The sequence below is a fragment of the Lissotriton helveticus genome, chromosome 6 (genome assembly GCF_964261635.1).
Source record: "Lissotriton helveticus chromosome 6, aLisHel1.1, whole genome shotgun sequence".
NCBI lineage: Eukaryota > Metazoa > Chordata > Amphibia > Caudata > Salamandridae > Lissotriton > Lissotriton helveticus.
The window spans coordinates 1,491,283,580-1,491,305,439 of record NC_136067.1 but is presented as its reverse complement, the minus strand read 5'-3'; the positions used below and the strand labels follow the sequence as shown (position 1 = coordinate 1,491,305,439).

At 40.9% G+C, this 21,860-nt stretch overlaps 1 protein-coding gene across 1 annotated transcript in view; it reads left to right on the top strand.

Moving 5' to 3' along the window:
• Nucleotides 1–21,860, top strand: part of RYR2 (ryanodine receptor 2) — a 3,071,198-nt gene that overhangs the window by 9,422 nt on the left and 3,039,916 nt on the right. Inside the window, exons 4-6 of the mRNA XM_078648003.1 lie at nt 879–991; nt 14,675–14,774; nt 19,693–19,789. Coding sequence (XP_078504129.1) covers nt 879–991; nt 14,675–14,774; nt 19,693–19,789 — 310 coding nt within the window. The remainder of the gene's footprint in view (nt 1–878; nt 992–14,674; nt 14,775–19,692; nt 19,790–21,860) is intronic.

Genomic DNA, 21,860 nt, shown 5'->3' with positions numbered 1-21,860 from the left:
GAAGAGGGGGGGGGCTTTGGAGGGAGCTACCTGAGAAGCACTGAGCCCTCCGCCCAAGAAAACAGAGGGTCGCTGAGGCTGTCGCTGATATCCTGGGGGGGTACACACCCCTTAATGGGCATTGGCTGCCTACAGCCTTCAAAAACAAGCATTGACATAGCCAATACGTCTCAGCAATGCCTTAGCTGTTGGTCTTGTCAATGTGAATGTCTTTTAGCCATGTTGTCTTGGTTCTGATTACACACCATCTTTGATACAGCAACCTATCTCTATCGCACAAGGATGTTTAGCAGAGCTGCATTTGAGGAAGCGTGTTAATTGTCATACATTTATCCAGAATATTATACATGGAAATTGCTGGGTTCATAAAAATACTGAATGGTAAAATCCAGTTGGGTTTTAAGAAGGACCAAGGCATTTTTCTGCTAAATTTAATTTTGCGTAAATTGCAGATATACAAAGTCTCATTGATTATCCTGAAAGCTTACAGGATTTTATGATTTTGTGTATGGAGAACCCTGGTCCTGCAAACAATGATATTACCTTAAGACAAATAAAAGGAGTAGCACGCATTCTGCTCTAGGGCTTTGTATTTACGCACAAGAGGAATATACTGGAAACTAAATGTTTGAAGTTTTAAAATAGGGAAAGATTTGATCATGCAGCGGATCATCAAATTAAATCAGGAATCAAATATACTTTCATAAACCAAGTTTTTAGAATGACGTAATTTGCCTAATTTAATAGTACCCTAGCAGGAGCCTGCTTGAATGAACCCATACAACATAATAACTTCTAAGATCCAAACAATAATGTAAGTTCACATTCAGATGCCATTATAGATAACCTATCTTTCTCTACCTTTTTCCAACGCACAGGAGAGCCCTGCTGGTGGACGATACACCCTGCCTCTAAACAGCGCTCAGAGGGTGAAAAAGTACGGGTCGGGGATGATCTCATATTAGTCAGCGTTTCCTCAGAGCGATATTTGGTAAGTACGTAAACAAAAAGAATTTCATAAAAACATTTACAGAAGCATGGCCGGACCGGCTATTAATCCCAATGGGCATTTCCCTCGGTGATGGAGCCAATGGAGGTTGGTTTTGAATTGCCAGGGCTCCCACTTGGCCCTCACATAGATTCTCCAGCTCCCTGGGGTTTATAACTGGAAGCACAACAGGGATAAGAGGGAAAGAAAAGCCGGATGGGGAAATGGGGAAAGGGGGTGGGCCAGGGAGGGGACTCTGGCTGGTTAGTACACTTTTGCCTGGGCTGCTCTTGGTGCTGTGTCCGGAAGGTAGTGATTCATGGTCTACACAGAGTACATGGAAAGAAAATGTGTGCATGCAAAAAAAAAACCATGGCTTCTGACATAAAACATTCATGTGAACAGTACTTCAAGCAGTGCAAAATACTAATCAACATCCCACTCTGAAGTTTTAATTAAACATTAGCAACCGGTATGGAATACTGATATTGACTCCGCCAATCAAAAGGCTTTAAAAGGGCAGGAACTATTGAGCTTATTCCTGCATTCTAAGTAAACTGATGGTATGTAGCAAAAAGGTTCACTTAACCTATTTTTTCGCCTAAGAGGCGTACAATTTGAAAGACAGATTGATGTTTGCTAATAACCATACTGTCCACATGCTGGTAAACCTAATCAGTTTTTAACTGTCCTTTTCCCTCATTATGTATATTTGCCTTTGGTGATATCCTGTGATTATGGGATGGGCAATTAACAATAGTTAACGCCCCCTCTAGAAAATGATAACTGCATTAATCAGATTTGGAGAATGCTGAGGAGCCATGAATCAATACCAATCCAAAGGATGCAACATTTGATCATGTGCTTCCTATGATAGGTTTCTAGTTGCACTCTATCCAGTTCTTATTTTCACCCCTTTTTTTGAATGCTGTGTTCTCATCATGTCTCCTCCAGGTCTTCCCCTTTCTAGTTTCATGCCATATGATGATAAAGAAAAGATGGGAGAAAGACGAGCTAGTGAGAAAGATCTAGGAACACAAAACCTTCCAACTAAGACTTTTGGGCAAACATATCTTGCCAGTGAGGTTTTATGATTGATGGTCAAACAACTAAACATGTTTGACTCTGGCTGGGAGTTGTAGTTTGCATTAACTGAGTCAAGGTTATTTTTTGGAAAATAGTGTGTCGGCTGTTTCTCCATATGCTTTGTCTCCAGAACATATTTGGCATGTGGCATAGTAGGTTACTTTTGGTTCTGGCTAACATCAGGCGCTTTTAATGCTGATCATGTGTTCTGGTAATTTCTAGTTGAAGACCAATCTTGCTCATTGGTTTGGTATATATTAAATGTGCCAAGTGGATTTTTGGGGAAGCCAATGTTGGCCACATTCAAGATGACCAAGAACCTTGTGAGAACCACTCATTGTTCTATTTAAAGGAACAGTGAGTGAAATGTCTGCATCAAAAACTAAACAATGGTATATTAAAGAAATGACAATACAAATAATAAGAATCGGGATATAAATATAATATAATAATATTGTGTGGATTGGTACTGTAATTGTTTTTAATAAGGGTCTGCTCACAGAACATGACATGTGGCAATAGGTTCATGGTGTACAGAGGAAGTTTGGACAGAGGAGAAATATGTATGTAACTCAGTACTCGGACGTCTCAGCAAGTCACAAGTGAATTTCAATTTGGATTGCTGAATAATAGTACTCAGCGATGACGTTTGAGTTGAAGAAAAAAATGCAGTTGGGATATTGTACTAGATCAATGAGATTTTGTCTGATAAGTTAATTTTGAACAGATGCCTAGAGCAAGGTTTTCTCAAGCAGGAACTGGCTGCCCCCATTGTCTGAGAGGGTTAAACAACCTGAGTCCTTCTTGGCAGAGGCCTACAGTAAATAAATATGAAATTGAAAACCATTCTCTGATGGATGAAACATACTGAAAAAAATTTCTATTGATATAGAGACCTTCCAGGTCTTAAGTGGTTGCTGAGTGATCCCAGGAACATCCTATAAAGTCAGTGACTGGCCTTGATGGTCTCCTCTGCATCACACTCGCATATCTTTTGCAATGTTTTCGATACATGTTCTCAAACATAAAAGTAATGGCAAAGTTCTGCATCATTTTAATGCCAACATGGTTAGTGGCAAGTTCAAACTCACATTGTATTTGGAAAGATCTCATACAGGCACCAGTCTTGGGCTGCAAGGAACTCTTCCGTTGCTTTTATCAAGGCGCTCTTGGCTTACCTGTTGCCTTTCCTGTTTTGTCTTGTATAGGCAATGTGGACAGCCCAGCTATTGAGAACTGCTTAGCAGGATGTTAGAAATGGGGTTTCTGGTTGGCTAGGGTATGCACCTAACCCAGGCAGAACCCGCCACTCTAGTCAGGGTAGCTCAGACCAAGATAACCTGTGCTAACCCTCTGATACCTTGGTGCAGAACGGGCAGGCTAATCATCAGAGGCAATGTGTAAAGCATTTGTGCAACTCACACACACACACAGTAACACAATGAATACACCACAAAAAGACTCCACACAGGGTTATATAAAAAAGGCTTTCTATATTCTACCCATATTAAGGGAAAAACAATAAAAATGGAGGGCATATTCATCTAAATATGTATGTACAAAGAGCGTACTCGTTATCCTGATCACAACATGACCAAAACGACGTACCTCAAAAAAAGACTGTGCAAGTAATGCTAGTTGTTAGGGGTATTCATAACTGATTGCATTTAGAAAGCACAGGAGCACCTGTGCGCCTACCAAAAGGTATACAGTAATTTCTGGGGATCAGTCAACAAAAGAACATTTTCCTTGTGGCCTCTGGGGGCTAGAACAGTATGACATGCTCCTCTCTAGAGGTTCCTACCCTAACCACAGGGCCATGGATGATCCCAACGATTCAGAAAAGGGGGTGGTGATGAACAGAGTGTCTGAATTAAGCAGGTCACTCTTACCCAGTCCAAAGATCAGGGCTTGATCCATCACCGTTATTTATCTCACTGCCCCATCCCAGCTCAGAACCTGGCTATATGCAAATTAGTCTGTCCCTGGCCCAGTGCATCATGGGAACAGGGCAGACCAAACTACCAAGCCAATTCTTCACCAGAAAGGAGACAAGCTACCGGGGACCGGTTTCTGGCATTTCAGCCTCTTCGGCCCGGCTTGCTTGAATCCTGATGGAGCAGTGAGAAAGGGACTCATGTCTGAGTATACCCTGCCACACCTATAGTGGCCAAAAACGATTCAGAAAAGGGGGTGGTGATGAACAGAGTGTCTGAATTAAGCAGACCACTCTTACCCAGTCCAAAGATCAGGGCTTGATCCATCACCGTTATTTATCTCACTGCCCCATCCCAGCTCAGAACCTGGCTATATGCAAATTAGTCTGTCCCTGGCCCAGTGCATCATGGGAACAGGGCAGACCAAACTACCAAGCCAATTCTTCACCAGAAAGGAGACAAGCTACCGGGGACCGGTTTCTGGCATTTCAGCCTCTTCGGCCCGGCTTGCTTGAATCCTGATGGAGCAGTGAGAAAGGGACTCATGTCTGAGTATACCCTGCCACACCTATAGTGGCCAAAAACGATTCAGAAAAGGGGGTGGTGATGAACAGAGTGTCTGAATTAAGCAGACCACTCTTACCCAGTCCAAAGATCAGGGCTTGATCCATCACCGTTATTTATCTCACTGCCCATCCCAGCTCAGAACCTGGCTATAATGCCAGAAACCGGTCCCCGGAAGCTTGTTTCCTTCCCAGTGTAAGAATTGGCTTTTGTAGTCTGGTCTGCCCTGTTCCCATGATGCACTGGGCCAGGGACAGACTAATTTGCATAAGCCAGGTTCTGAAACTGGGATGGTGCAATGAGCTAAAAAACGGTGTTGGATCTAGCCCTGATCTGTTGACTGGGTGAGAGTACTCTGCTTAATTCAGAGACTCTGTCCATCACCACCCCTTGTTGTAAATAATTTTGTCCACCCTAAGCGTGGAAGGGTATACTCAGATGTGAGTCCCTTGCTCATTGCACCATCAGGATTCAAGCAAGCCGGGCCGAAGACGGCTGTAATGCCAGAAACCGGTCCCCGGAAGCTTGTTTTCTTCCCAGTGTAAGAATTGGCTTTTGTAGTCTGGTCTGCCCTGTTCCCATGATGCACTGGGCCAGGGACAGACTAATTTGCATACAGCCAGGTTCTGAAACTGGGATGGTGCAATGAGCTAAAAAACGGTGTTGGATCTAGCCCTGATCTGTTGACTGGGTGAGAGTACTCTGCTTAATTCAGAGACTCTGTCCATCACCACCCCTTGTTGTAAATAATTTTGTCCACCCTAAGCGTGGAAGGGTATACTCAGATGTGAGTCCCTTGCTCATTGCACCATCAGGATTCAAGCAAGCCGGGCCGAAGACGGCTGTAATGCCAGAAACCGGTCCCCGGAAGCTTGTTTCCTTCCCAGTGTAAGAATTGGCTTTTGTAGTCTGGTCTGCCCTGTTCCCATGATGCACTGGGCCAGGGACAGACTAATTTGCATACAGCCAGGTTTTGAAACTGGGATGGTGCAATGAGCTAAAAAACGGTGTTGGATCTAGCCCTGATCTGTTGACTGGGTGAGAGTACTCTGCTTAATTCAGAGACTCTGTCCATCACCACCCCTTGTTGTAAATAATCATGGATGATCCCAAGCAGCAGTGTGCCTGTAGACCTCTAGGTCCACTTGCCGCTTCCCTTACCATGAGTGGAGCCGCCCGCGAAGGAGCACGGACAGCTTTGGAATTTCAGAAGGCACTCACTCCTCTCACAGTACCTTTCAGGGGAGGGCTACCCTGGCCGCTAGTCACTCCTCAGAGTGGCTCTGCACAAGCATCGACTGGCTTTAGAAGCGGGTCCTGCGTCATCCACCACCAGGCATTCCCGAGGGGCAGGGCTGATTAGCTCGTACATCGGCGGTGTCCCCTGTATTGATCAGGCAATGCGTTCTCGCTGGAATGTGACTTTTTCGCTCGCACTCAGCCGAGGTGCTGCTTTCAGACCTAACCTCCATGCCACAGCACTGGTGTGCAGTCCCAGAGATGAAGTGTGGTTTCCTAGCAGGAAGAGGCACTGGTTTTTGTCGGCCTCAGCTGGCAGGCACAGGCATTCCTGGCCTTCACACAGCACCTGTGCGAATAGTTGGAAACAAACACACGGCTGCATGGGCTCTGCACTGGTTGTAGTCCTCGTTGCACTAAATCAAGCAGTGTGAGACCCAGGAGTTGGCAGAGTCCCGCAGCAAGAGTTAAGTGCAATCTTTGATGGCCCTGATATTGCGAAACCGGGGGTAAGCCATCAAGCCCCTGTAGAACACTGGGGACACAAAGAAAGGTAGCAGACAGCAGGCCAGCACATTAAAGTAGCCTGCAGCCCAGCACTTAACAGGCCGCACAGGAAAGCAGTCAGTAAAATGTCGGTCCCTCCTTGCAGCACAGCAGTCCCCTGGCGATGTGCACATGTAGAGCCACCAGCGTCTGGTTACAAGTCCCAAGCAGTGTCTAAAGTTATGGGGTCAGAGACCCAGTACTTATACTCTAAAATGTCTTTGATGTAGGGGTGACGTCAAAGGAACCCTTAGACGTGCGCAACAACCCCTTTGAGCCAGCCCTGGCTCCAGATGTTCAGTAGGGGGTAAATCAGCCCTTTGTGTGAGGGCAGAACACAACCTATTCAAAGTTAACTAACAACCACCTCTCCCTCTCCCAGCCCAGGAAGACTATCAGTAAGTAGGTGAATGCAAATGTATCCCCTGTATCAGACAACGCTTCCTGTGTTGTAGCTGTCTAGAAAGTATGCACAAAGTGTAGCTGTCACCCAGCTCAGATGTGTATTGAAGAAAGGCTGCAAAGCACAAAGAGTTATTAGCACAGAGAAATGCCCACTTTCTAAAAGAGACATTTAGTAATGTGAAATCTAACTTCACCAGTGAGTAGGATTTATCACTACTATTCTAAACATACCAAACATAGCGACACTACTCCTTTCTGGAAATACCACTTAAAAGTATATAAGAGAATTACAAATGGTAGCTTATGAGAGTAGTGGGCTTCGCGGCAGTGAAAAATTAAATATGCTGTTTGTCACTACCAGGACATGTAAAACATAAAGGTACATGTCCTCCCTTTTAATTACATAACACCCTGCCTATAGTGCTACCTAGGGCCTACCTTAGGGGCGACCTGTGTGTCATTAAATGGGAGATTAAGGCTTGGCAAGTGGGTTTAAATGCCAAGTCAAAGTGGCAGTAAACTGTGCACACAGGCCCCGTGGTGGCAGGCCTGAGACAGGTTTGAAAGGCTACTTCTATGAGTGTGGCACAATCAGTGCTGCAGACCCACCAGTAGCATTTAATTTACAGGTACTGGGTATATGGTATACCACTTTAAAATTCACATAATGAAATTCTTGTTGAGGTGAATTTAGAACAGAGCACTTTTACAGTCTTGGATAGAACATGGGGCCAGACTGCATTCAATAGATTTATTGTTCCAATACCACCACCCTCGCCCACAGGGTCTATCGCATCTCTTGATGCAATAGCCAGAAGGTAAGGCTCAGCTGGCTCAACATGTGCAGGTTGACTTAGCCAGGTTACCGTGAGAAATAGTATATTGGGTCATTGATATCAAATAAAATCTAAAATATCAACGTGGTGGCGTACAAGCGAATGACAGTTGATGTTGAACACTATGCAGATAGTAATACAGGTGTTGTCTCTCGGGAGCTCGAGAATGGGGTGATACCCAAATAAGTAGAAAAGCCACAATGATTACACCTGGCGTCTCTTCCTCTGGGGTCAAGGTATGTAAGCAGTCATTATGAGGGACCTGCCTTAGTGAAAATAGCTGAGACACAGAAGAAGTTACTTTTTTCTCACCAGAAGTGCTGAGTTTCTTGCCTCTGGTGCCGTCCGGACGTGGATGGCTGCAGACTCGCTTACCTTTGGCGTGCCTTCAGTGAGCCAGTGGTATGCCCACTGCGCTTGTCTGCTGCGCGCCTGAACATTGGTCCCCTCTTTGTATTTGACAGGGTGCCTAGGAGGCAGCATATGGCAGCTACTAGAACGCTAACTAAGTCTGTGAAATGGCCCAGCCAAAATGGCTAACATGAAATGGAGATAAATAAAATAAAGCAATAAAGAAATGCTCTGTCTGATCAATGTCCCTCGGCCAGCCCAACTTACAACCAATCAAATTCAAGTACAGTACACCAATCACAGATTAAAAATGTTAAACATGGCGATACAATCTAAGTTGATTTATTATTTGGTATTTATTTTTAATGTATTAATTAATCGGTAATTAATTTGTATTAATAGGTAATTAATTGTAATTATTAATATTAATTTGTAATTGATTAATTATTATATAATATTAAATTGGTATTTTTCTTTAATATTTTCTTGGTATTGATATTTAATAAATTTGTATTAATATATTTAATCTTTACTTTCCCTACTGTTGCACTCTTTGGAGTGGGAATAGTAAATTTTACCCCTACGCTATCCAACGCTTTCCCTACTGTAGCATTCACTGGAGTGGGAATAGTAATTTTTAACCCCTCCGCTAACCAACGCTTTCCCTACTGTTGCACTCACTGGAGTGGGAATAGTAATTTTTACCCTTACGCTATCCACGCTTTCCCTACTGTTGCACTCTCTGGAGTGGGAATAGTAATTTTTACCCCTACGCTATGCAACTCTTTCCCTAATGTTGCACTCTCTGGAGTGGGAATAGTAATTTTTACCCCTAGGCTATCCAACGCTTTCCCTACTGTTGCACTCACTGGAGTGAGAATAGTAATTTTTACCCCCCCCCCCCGCTATCCAACGCTTTCCCTACTGTTGCACTCTCTGGAGTGGGAATAGTAATTTTTACCCCTACGCTATCGAACACTTTCCCTAATGTTGCATTCTCTGGAGTGGGAATAGTAATTTTTACCCCTACGCTATCAAACGCTTTCCCTACTGTTGCACTCACTGGAGTGGGAACAGTAATTTTTATCCCCCCCGCTATCCAACGCTTTCTCTACTGTTGCACTCACTGGAGTGGGAATAGTAATTTTTACCCCTACGCTATCCGCGCTTACCCTACTGTTGCACTCTCTGGAGTGGGAATAGTAATTTGTACCCATACGCTATCCAAGGCTTTCCCTAATGTTGCACTCTCTGGAGTGGGAATAGTAATTTTTACCCCTAGGCTATCCAACGCTTTCCCTACTGTTGCACTCACTGGAGTGGGAATAGTAATTTTTACCCCTACGCTATCAAACGCTTTCCCTACTGTTGCACTCACTGGAGTGGGAATAGTAATTTTTACCCCCCCGCTATCCAACGCTTTCTCTACTGTTGCACTCACTGGAGTGGGAATAGTAATTTTAACCCCTACGCTATCCAACACTTTCCCTACTGTGGCACTCTCTGGAGTGGGAATAGTAATTTTTACCCTCCTGTAATCCAACGCGTTTCCTACTGTTGCACTCTCTGGAGTGAGAATAGTAATTTTTACCTCTCGCTATCCAATGCTTTCCCTACTGTTGCACTCACTAGAGTGGGAATAGTGATTTTTACCCCTACGCTATCCAACGCTTTCCCTACTGTTGCACTCATTGGCATGGGAATAGGAATTGTTACCCCTACGCTATCCAACGCTTTCCCTACTGTTGCACTCTCTGGAGTAGGAATAGTAATTTTTACTCTCCCGCTATCCAACACTTTCCCTACTGTTGCACTCTCTGGAGTGGGAATAGTAATTTTTACCCCTACGCTATCCAATTCTTTCTTTACTGTTGCACTCTCTGGATTTGGAATAGTAATTTTTACCCTCCCGCTATCCAACGCTTTCCCTACTGTTGCACTCTCTGGAGTGAGAATAGTAATTTTTACCCCTCGCTATCCAACGCTTTCCCTACTGTTGCACTCACTGGAGTGGGAATAGTAATTTTTACCCCTACGCTATCCAACGCTTTCCCTACTGTTGCACTCTCTGGAGTGGGAATAGTAATTTTTACCCTTACGCTATCCAACGTTTTCTCTACTGTTGCACTCACTGGAGTGGTAAAGGTACATTTTATCCTCCCGCTATCCTATGGTAAAAATATTGTATATTTTTTTATTAATATTACGTATATATATATATATATATATATATATATATATATATATATATATATATATATATATATATATATATATATATATACATATATATATATGTATTAAAAAATTAAGATGTATGTTTATTTTTTGTAACCTAAATTAATTATTTATTAATTTTAAGGTAATATAAGTATTTTAAATATGTTTAAGTTAATTATATTTATTATTTTATTAATTTATAATTATTTTAAAGCATTAAAAAAAAAAAGATATTTTGACTTACTTTATTTTTAACAACAATATTTTTGATTCAATATTTTTGGAGATAGGGATTCGATATTATTGCGTCCTATATTTTTTGCTCGATATTGTGGTAATTCTATATTTGTGACATCGATATTGTTTCAGTGATCCCCCTGAAACCCTGACTGGATTTCACTATTTTTGTTTCTGCGAGCCCAGTCATTGACAAAGCCTATCCTTGTTTCCACAGATGTAGGAAGAGCAGAAACATGAAGAAATGACATGCAGCATAGAACTACTGCATTAATTTACCTCAAGCTGCTTGAGTGGCAATGACACAGCCTACCTGCAGGGATGCCTTAAGCAATATTGTGACTGTTTTCCTGCTCTCAGAACAATATTGAATGAAAATGAATAATGTGTGCCAAAAGTGTTTTTTTCCTAATGTGAAAGTTATATTTTCCTGTTCTTTGTGTTTTCATTGCTTCTCTTCCGCTTGTAGTAGGGGGACGTGTTTAGAGAGTGTGTAGATGCTGCAGGGAAGTCTTCCGTCTGTTGATTTGACTTAAGGAAACATTTACAGCTCAGGTTACAAAAATAGGATTTGGTAGTTTGTGAGCATGTCTTGTTTCCAGATCTCTCTGATCAGTTATTGGTTTATGTCAAGTCCAGTAAATGGGCATAGTTAACACCAAATCTGTGTCTGTTCCTAGAAAGCAATACTTTCTATTTTGCATACCTTATTCCCATTAAGTGAAAAGACAGGTTGGAATTCAGCATTAACTGATAATCCTCCACTTTTTGGAGAAAACTTTATATATGGAGGACAATTTTATTTGCTAAATTACCTTCATTATATTAGCCAGTGAATTTGCCGCAGTATTAAGCATTTCCCTGAGATGTTTGAGGATTTTCAGTTGCCAATTAATGCTAAATCAGAATAGAGGGAACTCAGTTAGGGCCCATTCGACTGCCCTTTTTATTACAGACTCAAGAAAAAAGCAATGATTGGCAGTAAAGTTTATAACAAAGTGAGAATGGTTATGGTATAAAATGCTGCACTCTGTACAGTTCTCAACCAAATGTTGCTGGATGATCACTCCCTGGGCCAACCGTCCTGAAAAAACCCAAACAAGCATAAACGAAAACTATTGGTGGAAGAAGCACACCTAAACGAGTAATTAATTAAGCATAATGCCCAATATGGGATTTCTTATGGCATACTTGCTACCAGAAGAAGACAACAAAGTTATCCAAACAACAGTAATCGCAATATTTATGACATATAAGACAAACTATCACAAACTGCTTTCTCTTGTAGAAGACCAACATTCTTTATTGTCTGATTTCGTAAATAATGTTAAGCAACAAGCACAGCCAATGGGACTTATTTAGAGCACAATATGTACGCACAAATGTGTGCCTGATATGATAAAAAATGGATCCACTATGAGTGGAGTGTAGGTGTTGTTCAGCATGAAGGTTCATATCCACATATAGCGTTTGAGAAACCACCTGGGAAATTTTGTTGTTTGATGATGAATAAACCTCAAAGAACGAGTCCCTCGACGTATGAGTCCCGTGGCCTGCCGATAAACAAACGAATACACAGTTGCACTAGCTGGGACTCATAAGATTCTATGGGGCATATTACCAAGGAATATCGATATTTATCGCTAAATGCGCTTAGCGCATTTTTTTTATCGCTGGATATGTTAGCGGAGAAAACATGCTATTAGCAACGTTTTTCTCCATTGTGCTAAAATATCCAGCGATAGTGGCAAAATGCGTTAGCGATATTCACGCATTAGCGACAAAATGCTCTTAGCCATGTTATCCACCTCCCATTGGATAACATGGATAAGAACTGGTCTGAGCATGCGTTAGTTTTTGGAGATATTCGCGCTTAGAGCGAACATTTCCAACGCTACGCCAGCCTTGTTAAAAGGCGATAGCGACGTTATCGACTGCTTTCAGTCGCTAACGGGTTGGGTACGCCCACTTTGCATGTCATTAGCGATAAACATCGCTGACATGCAAAGCGGGCCCCAAACCGCTCGCTATCGCCTAAAAGCTGTCGCTAACATCAGTTAGCGACAGCTTGCTTATAGGGCGATAGAATTATCGCCGCTTAGCGGCCGAAAATGGCCGCAAAATCGGCGATAATTGCCTATCGCCCCCCTTGGTAATATGCCCCTTTATTTCCTAAATTGTTATGGAACACAAAATACACTAACAGTGGCCTTTCCAAACTCAGACACTATAAAGTAGTAAGAGGAGTCTGATTTCCAAATTATAAGTTATATCACTTCTCCTGTATCAGTCAAGCAACATATGTATTAACATTTATGCTAATAAGAATAGTCCGTGGTGGTTTGGTTTAGAAAATTATTGATTATGCTGTTTCTCCTTTGATGAGGTAATATATATATTGATCCCTTCAAGCAAAGCTTCAATTAATCAAACATAGCTAAGGACGTGAATGAAAAGTGCTTATAGTGGATTGAACAGTTATTCAAAAATAATAATTTTATTTCCTTTTTCCTGATTTACAAGCTTTGCTCAACTTAGTTAACGCTGCATGCTTAAGATATTCACAATTCAAAAATATTACAGCTAATGTTATCTTCTTCAAGCTAGCTATGTCAGCCAATTCTGACTTTTCTCAAAATGTATATAATCTAATTTGGTATCATTATGTTTCAAGTGCTTCAAAGATTTATTTATGTATTTATGGGTTTTATATAGCTCTAGCTAGACCCGAGGGTTTCAGAACTCTTTAGATGATCGAAGAACACCGTACAATTAGGTAGCTTACCAGAAGATGCGAGACGTATTAGATTAATAGAAACACACACAATAATAAACAAAGAAAACCGTTAGGCAATGACCATGGATTAACCCTAGTGGCAATAAGAACAGAGTAAAATTAAGGGAAAGATACACCTACTAAAAAGCAAAAACAAAATAACAACTGACTATAACAGAGGAAAGAGACCTATAAAGAGGAATAATTAACGATGTTTACAATGCTTAGGTGTTAAAGTATTTGTTGAAGGAGGAGGAGTTTCGAGTCACTTTTGAAGCGAGACAAGGAGGGGTTGCATTGTAATTCTCTAGGTAAAGAGTTCCATACGCTTGGTGTATTTCCAGAGAAAGAGCGAGTCTGGGTTGAATTCCTTTTTAGTTTGGCACGAGAAGAGGTGTTCCATCAGTTCTTCTGTCCTAGAAATACAGTAGAGATTGAACAGCAGTAGGAACATATTTTGGTGAACTAGTCTGTTGATATATGGGACATTTATGGAAAAGCTGCAAATAAATCCTCTAAAACTGCTACTATTTGAAAAATGTTAAATTTCATATACTAAATTATATTGCATATGCATGATAAATTGAATATGATATCCAATATGAGTAATGACTTATGCTGGATATGTCATGATAAAAAGGTGATCTAAAGTCTCTTATTTTTTTACAGCAAGTTGTGAAGTTTCTGGTGTTTAATATAGCATAAATACCTCCAATTCTTAATCTAATCTTCACTCTTACTATCCCTAATACATTTTAGGCTTACAAACATTCGCAAATAGTGGTATTTCGCTAATATTGATAAAATTATTGATTTTGTTATCAATATTGTTTTTTGGGAAATAAATTCATACTGAAAAAATGAACCGACCTGTTTTGTCCTGATGGAATTGATTGAGCATTTGATTTTACCACTCAAGTTCAAAACAAAAGCGATATTTTTACTACCTAAAATATTTTTGGGTGGTTTTAATATAGTCCGAACTATTTATTTGTTTTACAAGAGGTTCTCAAACCTCCTATAGCACCTGCAAATATATTCCTCTATCTTCCTATTACATTCTTTCTTAAATGTGTAGCCTTTTAGTTATTCAATCACCTTTGAACATAGAAAAGAATGTATTACTATGTGATTATACTCCTTTCTACTCTTAAATCTTAAAGAATGAAAAGGCTGATTATAATTCTTGGCAGTTCTTCCTAACAATGGGGAAGGGGGAGACTACACTAAGTGCAATCTGCCCACATTACAGTATGTAGAGAGAAGTATAAATTAGATGAGTCTTGTAGTCCTTTTCTTCAAATACCATTTCTATATCTACAAACCACTGCCCTGTGCACTGCATGTTAAACTGAGGAGCAACTAAAGTGATAAAAATGCCTGCTTGCCAATTCTTTATATGTTACTCCTACATTTCTGGTCACAAACTCTATGACTGTCTCTAAACTTTTAAAATCTGAATTATCCTTTTCTTCTTTTTCTTTAACAGCATTTATCTTATGGAAATAGCAGCTTACAGGTAGATGCAGCTTTCCAGCAAACCCTTTGGAGCGTAGCACCAATCAGCTCAGGAAGTGAAGTAGCACAAGGTAAGAAAGACTACGTAATACTTCTGGACAACTGGTCAAGCCATTACAAAGTTCTTCACTTAGAGCTAGTAAGGTGCTTAATTAAAATGGCTTAAAAAAGATGTTGAATAGCTTTAAACTGTTGGTAAGGGTTGGTGGTAGCTTTTAAGATATGTTAAAATATTTTTGGGATATGCTAAAGAATGTAAGTAATTTTGACTTGGATGATGTTTATATGAGTGCATATAGTACATTTTTCATAGATGATTTTGCTGATGTAATATTTGAATTTCCTTCATGCAAATATACAACTACACGTTTTTATTTGGAGGAATGGCGTTCTTTGGGAGTCTGGCACATAAAAAATTGATTGCATGAAAACAGCTAGTAAACCAGACCGTACTGGTTGTAATCCAGTGGCAATGCAGGATATTGGCTGCATGCTTTCTCAGAGATTAAGATGTGGTATTGTAAGGGAACTGTGTTTTTATTAAAAAAGTGATTAGATTCTACTTCATAGAATAATCGCAATCAACGTCAAGAGGAACCACAAATGTTAATGATTAAAAGAATAATCACAATCCATGTCCAGAAGAACCAAAAATTTTAATAATTAAACCTGTGCTTAACCCTCCTGATAGCTTGGTACTAAGCAGTCAGGCTTAATTTAGAGGCAATGTGTAAGTATGTGTGCAACACTCAAACAGCAATAAAGTGAAAACTCCCAAACCAAATTTGAAAAACAGAGAATATTTAAAAAAATAAAATGACACCCACATGACAAATATTCAATCAATAGACCCAGAGTTATGAAAAATAGAGTAAAAAGGCGTGAAGCATCGACTGTGGGAAAATGTTCATGCCGGACTGGGGCAAAGCCAAATGTTCAAGCCAACCACGATAGAGGGAATTCTGGCTTTAGGACCAGGTTTGGCCCGCTTGGAAATATACCTTCTCTTCTTGGTGTGGGGAGCTGTGTGGTGCTGTGCTGTGAGACTCTGTGTCACTCTGCCTCAGGTGTAGTAAAGCTGGCGATCAGGAGCTGAACGGTTCTGTGATGCAAGGCTCTGCGTTACTCTGCTTTGGATCCAGTGAAGTCGCCAATAAGAAGCTGCGTGGTGCTGTGATACGAGAGTCTGCATCCGATCCAGTGACACAGCAATAGGTGTAGCCAATTACTGTGATGCGAGGCAGTAAATCTGCCAAGCAGGATCTGTATGGCACTGACATGCAAGTTCCTGTGCCCCAACCTGCGTCTTATCTGATGAAACTTTTAGTTAAGCAGGGAGGATTGTACTCTGACTCCTGCCAAGGGTCCAAGCTCTTGAGGACAGCACTTAGTGCTCAGGACTCACCTCCACAGGGGGCAGCAGAGGGGACAAGGTCATGTCCAGTTGGGTCTGGTCAGCTGGAAAGCAGGTAAGGCCCCTGGAAGCTTGTTGCATCCCTATAGCTCAAACAGGAGGTCATTGGGGTCACGTCTGGGGTTTAGAGCTCAAGGCAAGCATATCCAATATTTCTTCTTCAAACAGCAAGGCATTCCTTGTTTTGAATCTTCTCATGTCCAGGAATGTTCTGAATTCAGGTCCTGGGGTTGTCAGTTGTATGCCCAGTGTCAGCCTACAGCTGGAGGATACCCTTTTGTCTAACCCTAAACTGGTTCTGTCATTTCTTCCCTTTCCCCTGGGTTTGGATCCAGCCTGGCTAGTGAAACAAAGGGCAGGCTTGCTCAGGAAAGGCTTGGTACAGCCCAAAAGTTACTCTTTGAAGTGCAATCAAGGAACAGGCACAGCCCCTTTACAGCCTTCCTGTCAGGAAGTCCTTTATCGTCTACACCAAGGTTCTTTATTCACTGTCTGCTTCCAATACAAATTTCCCAGTGGGGAAACCATCAACAGGTAGAAGACCACTGACGCTGGTAGAAAGGCACAGTTGGCTTAGGCAAAAAATCACTAGCTTGCCAACAGTGTCGTTTCCAATATAGTAATTTAAAATCAGACTGAAGAGAATTTTGAGTTACAAATAAAATCAATGGAAGAAGTATTTTTCTAGCTGTTCCGAAACTAAATATAGCTCTTATTAAGTGTAATAAGGTAAACCTGTGATAGTCTATGGGAGGCAAGCCTTGCCACAGTGAAAAACTGCTTTGTTTATTTTCACTGGCAGGGCATTTGAAAGATTAAATGTACATGTCATTCTATTTAAATACCAATCATCCAAACCTGTGAGCATTTAGGGCATAGCTTAGGGCTGTTTATAAGAATTAAAAAAGGAAGGTTTAGGAAAAGTAAAAGGTTTATTCTGCCAGGTCGAACTTGCAGCTTAAAACTGCACTACGTTCTGCAGTGGCAGGCCTGAAATGTGTTTTACAGAGCTACTTTAGCGGGTGGCAGACTTAATGCTGCAGCCGACTAGTAGCATTCCATTTACAGTTCCTATAAGTAATTTAAATGTGTCAATCATATATGTGTGAGTTTTACCATATTTAAAGAGAAGAACACACACACTTTACCTCTGTTTAACAGGGGTAATGTGCAGAGAGTCCTATGGGCAACAGAAAACGGGTTTAGCAGCAAAAGGCAAATATATGGGATGACCCCGCAGAAAAGGGCAAACTTTGTGCTGTAAGATATTGGAGCCTTGTGCCCTGACCCTATACATATTGTGATGTGTTCCAGAGGATTAGGTTCATGTAGGAGCTAAAGCTTACAAGTCCCTACTAATGCAGATAATGTTTTTGTCAGACAAAAATAAAATCCATTCATGAGTCTTGATTAATGAGATACCAATCATTATAGCAGTTTATGAGCGTGAAAAGATGTCAGATAAAACTCAACATTCATAGTAATAGAATACCATTATATTTTAGAAAGTTTTTGTGAGTGAATATAAAAGACCAACATCTTGGAGCTGCAGCAACGTGGGAGATAAGGTCTTCTGGGTAGAACTTACTGGCAAAGATAATTAACTTGCTTCTAGTGGCAGGCACCTTAACAAACTTTACATTTGGCATAGTAGGTTCTTGTGCAGGTTTAAGCACTAGCATCATCAAAAAGTAAGATGAGATATACACCAAAGTGACTACATAAGTGAGAAGTATGATTACTTACACAATGACCCCCACGCACCAGCATACGCTATATGAGCATTTATGTTCTGAATCTTCTAATTGTGGGCCTCCCACCCCATGTAGGCAAGGAACATATTAACGAATAAGATGCTCTGCTCAAGTACACAGAGTCTGACAATACCAATCAATTAACCCAGTATTTGGGGAAAGTTGATTAAGGTAGGGAGAAAATGTGGTGTAATGGACAGAGCTGTTGATTTTGGAGCTGGGGAACCAGGTTTGAGACTCGGAATCAGGTTTGGCTCAGCCACAGCCGGATTTTGGCATGGGTGAGTATGGCTCATGCCCAGGGTGTTCGTCTTTAAAGGGGAGTAAGGAAGTGTCTACACGAAGGTCTCGCAGACAGCAGAGTCCCTGTCACCTGCATGGACCTCATCTGGGAGTAGTCAATGGTCCCCCTCTGAGGCCAGGAGTCGCAAAGGAAGTGCCAGGAGTAGCATGGAGCAAGCTAGCGGTCACAGCTGCAACGCCTGACTACTCCCAAATGAGGTCCATCTTCACCTGACTCCAGTGTTGCAGTCATAATACCGCATACGCCTACTTTCTTGCCCTCCCATCTCGTCACACAGTATTCACACCCCACCCCATACAAATTACTTGCCACCTGCGTGAGGAGCTAATTGTCGGTAATGCAGATGTGTTGGGTGGCGGCCCAGAGATGTATGTGTTCAGAGGCCAGTCACAATCCTGACCCGGAACACAAAAGGGGCCCTTGTGTAATGTAACTGGTGCTCACTTAAATAGCTCTAGCACCTTCGGGTCGAGTATGTGCTAAATAAAAACTGCAAATAAAAAGTGTGAGCAGCTGTAGGTCAGGTTTACTCCCATTAAGAAGATTGCCAATGCGGATCTCCTACGTTAAAGCTATTTGCTGTGAGATAATGTTTCCACAGCTTTTAGTATCAACGCCTTTCACAAATGTATGAGGCTTTCCAAGTGAGGGGATTTTCCGCTATATGTATCAACAAACCATTTTGCATTTCCTAAATAGCGAATTTTAAGGAATCGCTATTTAGGAAATGCAAAACGGTATGTATGTACAAAATCGCTTTCCAATAGCGATTCCTTAGCATTCCTAATTTGAGATTAGCAAATTGTCAATCGCAAATTACCCCTTCATTTCCATGGGCCAGGAGGCCCATAGGAATGAAAGTGCAATTTGCAATTAGCAATTTGCTGATCGCAAATTAGGGATTTTTCCAAGGGTGCAGGGGTGTCTCAAGAACACCCTGCTGCACCCCTGAAAAATACATTTGGGGGCATATGGCGCACATACATGCCCTAAGGGCATGTATGGGCGTCGTATGGCACCTTTGGTTTTTTTCAAAAAAGCTTTTTGATAAGAATTCGCAAATTACCACCAACTAGAAGTTGGTGGTAATTTGCTAATCCTTAATGGCATTTTTTGCATATTATTTGTTTGATACATTGCATTTAAGGAATCGCAAAATTTGCAATTCCTTAAGTGCAATCGCAAAATAAGGATTAGCAAATTTTGCTATTCCTTATTTTGCATCAAACTTGTTTGATACATTCCATTTGTCTAATTAGCATTCGCAAAGGCCGAAATTCGCAGAATTTCGGCCTTTGCGAATGCTTAATAGCTTGATACATATAGCGGTTTGTCACCGAGAATAGAGGAACATAAAGGAAATATGTCGGTGTTTTCACAGCCGTGTCCTGTAACTAGTCACTTTAGTACAACTGCTCTTTAATGTTAATAAGCATCATTTATTTGTTATATTTAGAAATGCAAGGGCTTGATTGGTGACGCTACTTATAACTGGATTATCTTTGAATTATTTGTAGGCTATCTCATAGGAGGTGACGTGCTGAGGTTATTGCATGGACATATGGATGAATGTCTTACTGTCCCTTCTGGTGAACATGGAGAAGAACAACGAAGGTGAGTCACCCCTCCACCCCTCCATAAAGTCCAATGTCCACACGTCATCAGGTAATAGACAGAATCAAGAGCCTCCACTGTGACTGAACTCCCTGAACTGAACCACATAACCTTATTTCAGAAGGTTCCTGGCCAAAGCACCATTGAAGCATGTTTTGGGAAAATTAGGTTGAAATGCTCGGCCCTGAAAGCCAAGATGCTTGTAGTGACTTTAAATGGACACTCAGGCAGTGAGTCACAAATGTTGTTTACTAGCATGGTACAAATATAGAACAGCACTGTCTCTGATAGTGTATCTTATCTTAGCATGGCTTCAGTCCATGAGCAGTCTTAAACTTAGGTTAAGCATGTCAAAATGTTGAATAGGGCCCAGTGATTTTAGACCCTGTATTATAGGATGTGAACAGTTTAATCAGTATTGTGAAAACCTGAAAAAAATGTTTCATAAAGGCTAAAAACAGCACATTTTTAGAAAACAAAAGACTTTGTATTGGCTATGTGGCATATATAGACTCATGAACAGTGTACGCAGTGGCTGATTTTAATGAGAAAATGTATAAATCAATATGATATATTCAAATATGAAGGACAGTTGAACTCTGTAGACCCTCGGGGAGGAGTTTCTGAATATGATATGATTGTGTGTACATTTTCTGTTTTTTGTGTGACACATTCAGGTTAAAGCAAACTGTTTGTAAATAAAAACAGCCCTTTTAACTTGGTAAAAAGACAGCAGGATTTAAGTAAAAACAGAAAGAAAATACCTGTTGAAACCTGAATTTACAATACCCAAACATCAGCATAACTTTTACGGCCAGACACAGCAAACGTGGGATGTATTTAGAGCTGCAGTCATGCATATGATACACAACAATGATCTTAAAAAAATAGAGAAATACCTGTGATGGTGGTACAATGACGAGGAAGGACATTAGTATAACAGTTGCAAGGCGCATGAATTCATAAATGAATCTGACATCATAGCTCATACCATCAAAGAGGTCAAACAACAGGAGCATTGAGTGGAATTAATGCATTATTTGAAAAGGAAATTTTTAGATAGTATTAAAGTATTTTGGTATTTATCTAGTTTTTTAGCAGGGGTGTATTTCACTTGTGTAGGATTTTGTAATTTTGTTGATTTTCACTCTATGGTCATGAATTTATTGATGTTTTTATTGTATTTTTATGATTGCTGATGCTAATGATGATGATGATGAAAAGGAAATGTAGGGCAACAATTCACTGCCACTACTATACTTTTGTACCACCAAGAGATCCACCACCAAAATACTACTGGTGGAACACTTCAGTACACTTCAGTACTGTGGCTGTTTGGGAAAAGGTCAATGTCCAGCTAGCAGGTAGATGGGCACATCAGACTTGTAGAAATGCGGTGTAACGAAGTAGTGGTCTTACATTAATGTTTTTCGATTTCAATGAATTGACTGTTGCATCTTGAGGCGCTGTTCACCAGTCATGTTCAACCTGTTCAGGTCTCTTCCTTCTCGCGAAAAATGTATCTGCTTTGTCTACAAACAAATCGTAGCCACCATATTCCAGCATTTGAGCATTTGATATTGCTGATGAAGAGTGCAGCAAAGCTAGTATCCGAAACTGACTTTGATTTGCCACCACACTACTACTACATTTGTGGTCTTGATTGTCAGGATGAATGAGAAGGAAGAGTGTTAGGTTCACAAAATGTGTCACCAGTCCATTGTGTGGTTCTTTCTTTTGAGAGAAGATAGTTTTATTACCTGAAAGTTTTTATTAACAGGTGACCAGATGCTCATTGGGGACCTTCTTGTTTCTCATTGTCAACTAGAAGCGCTTTTAAGAACCTTTAAAAAGATCTACTATGGCAAATGCGGGAGCAGTTTTATTGATGGTGTCCCTCTTATAGTCTTGCACATGTGTTGTCTTCCAGTGCATCATCAGATTTGTCTATGCTATTCGTTTATGCGCATTCTTTGTTCTTGTCTGAATAAATGGCTGCTCTAAATCAGTGTTAAATAAGCTATCAAGTACTTAGATATGCAGCTTGCACACCCCAACTGTGTTGTTTATA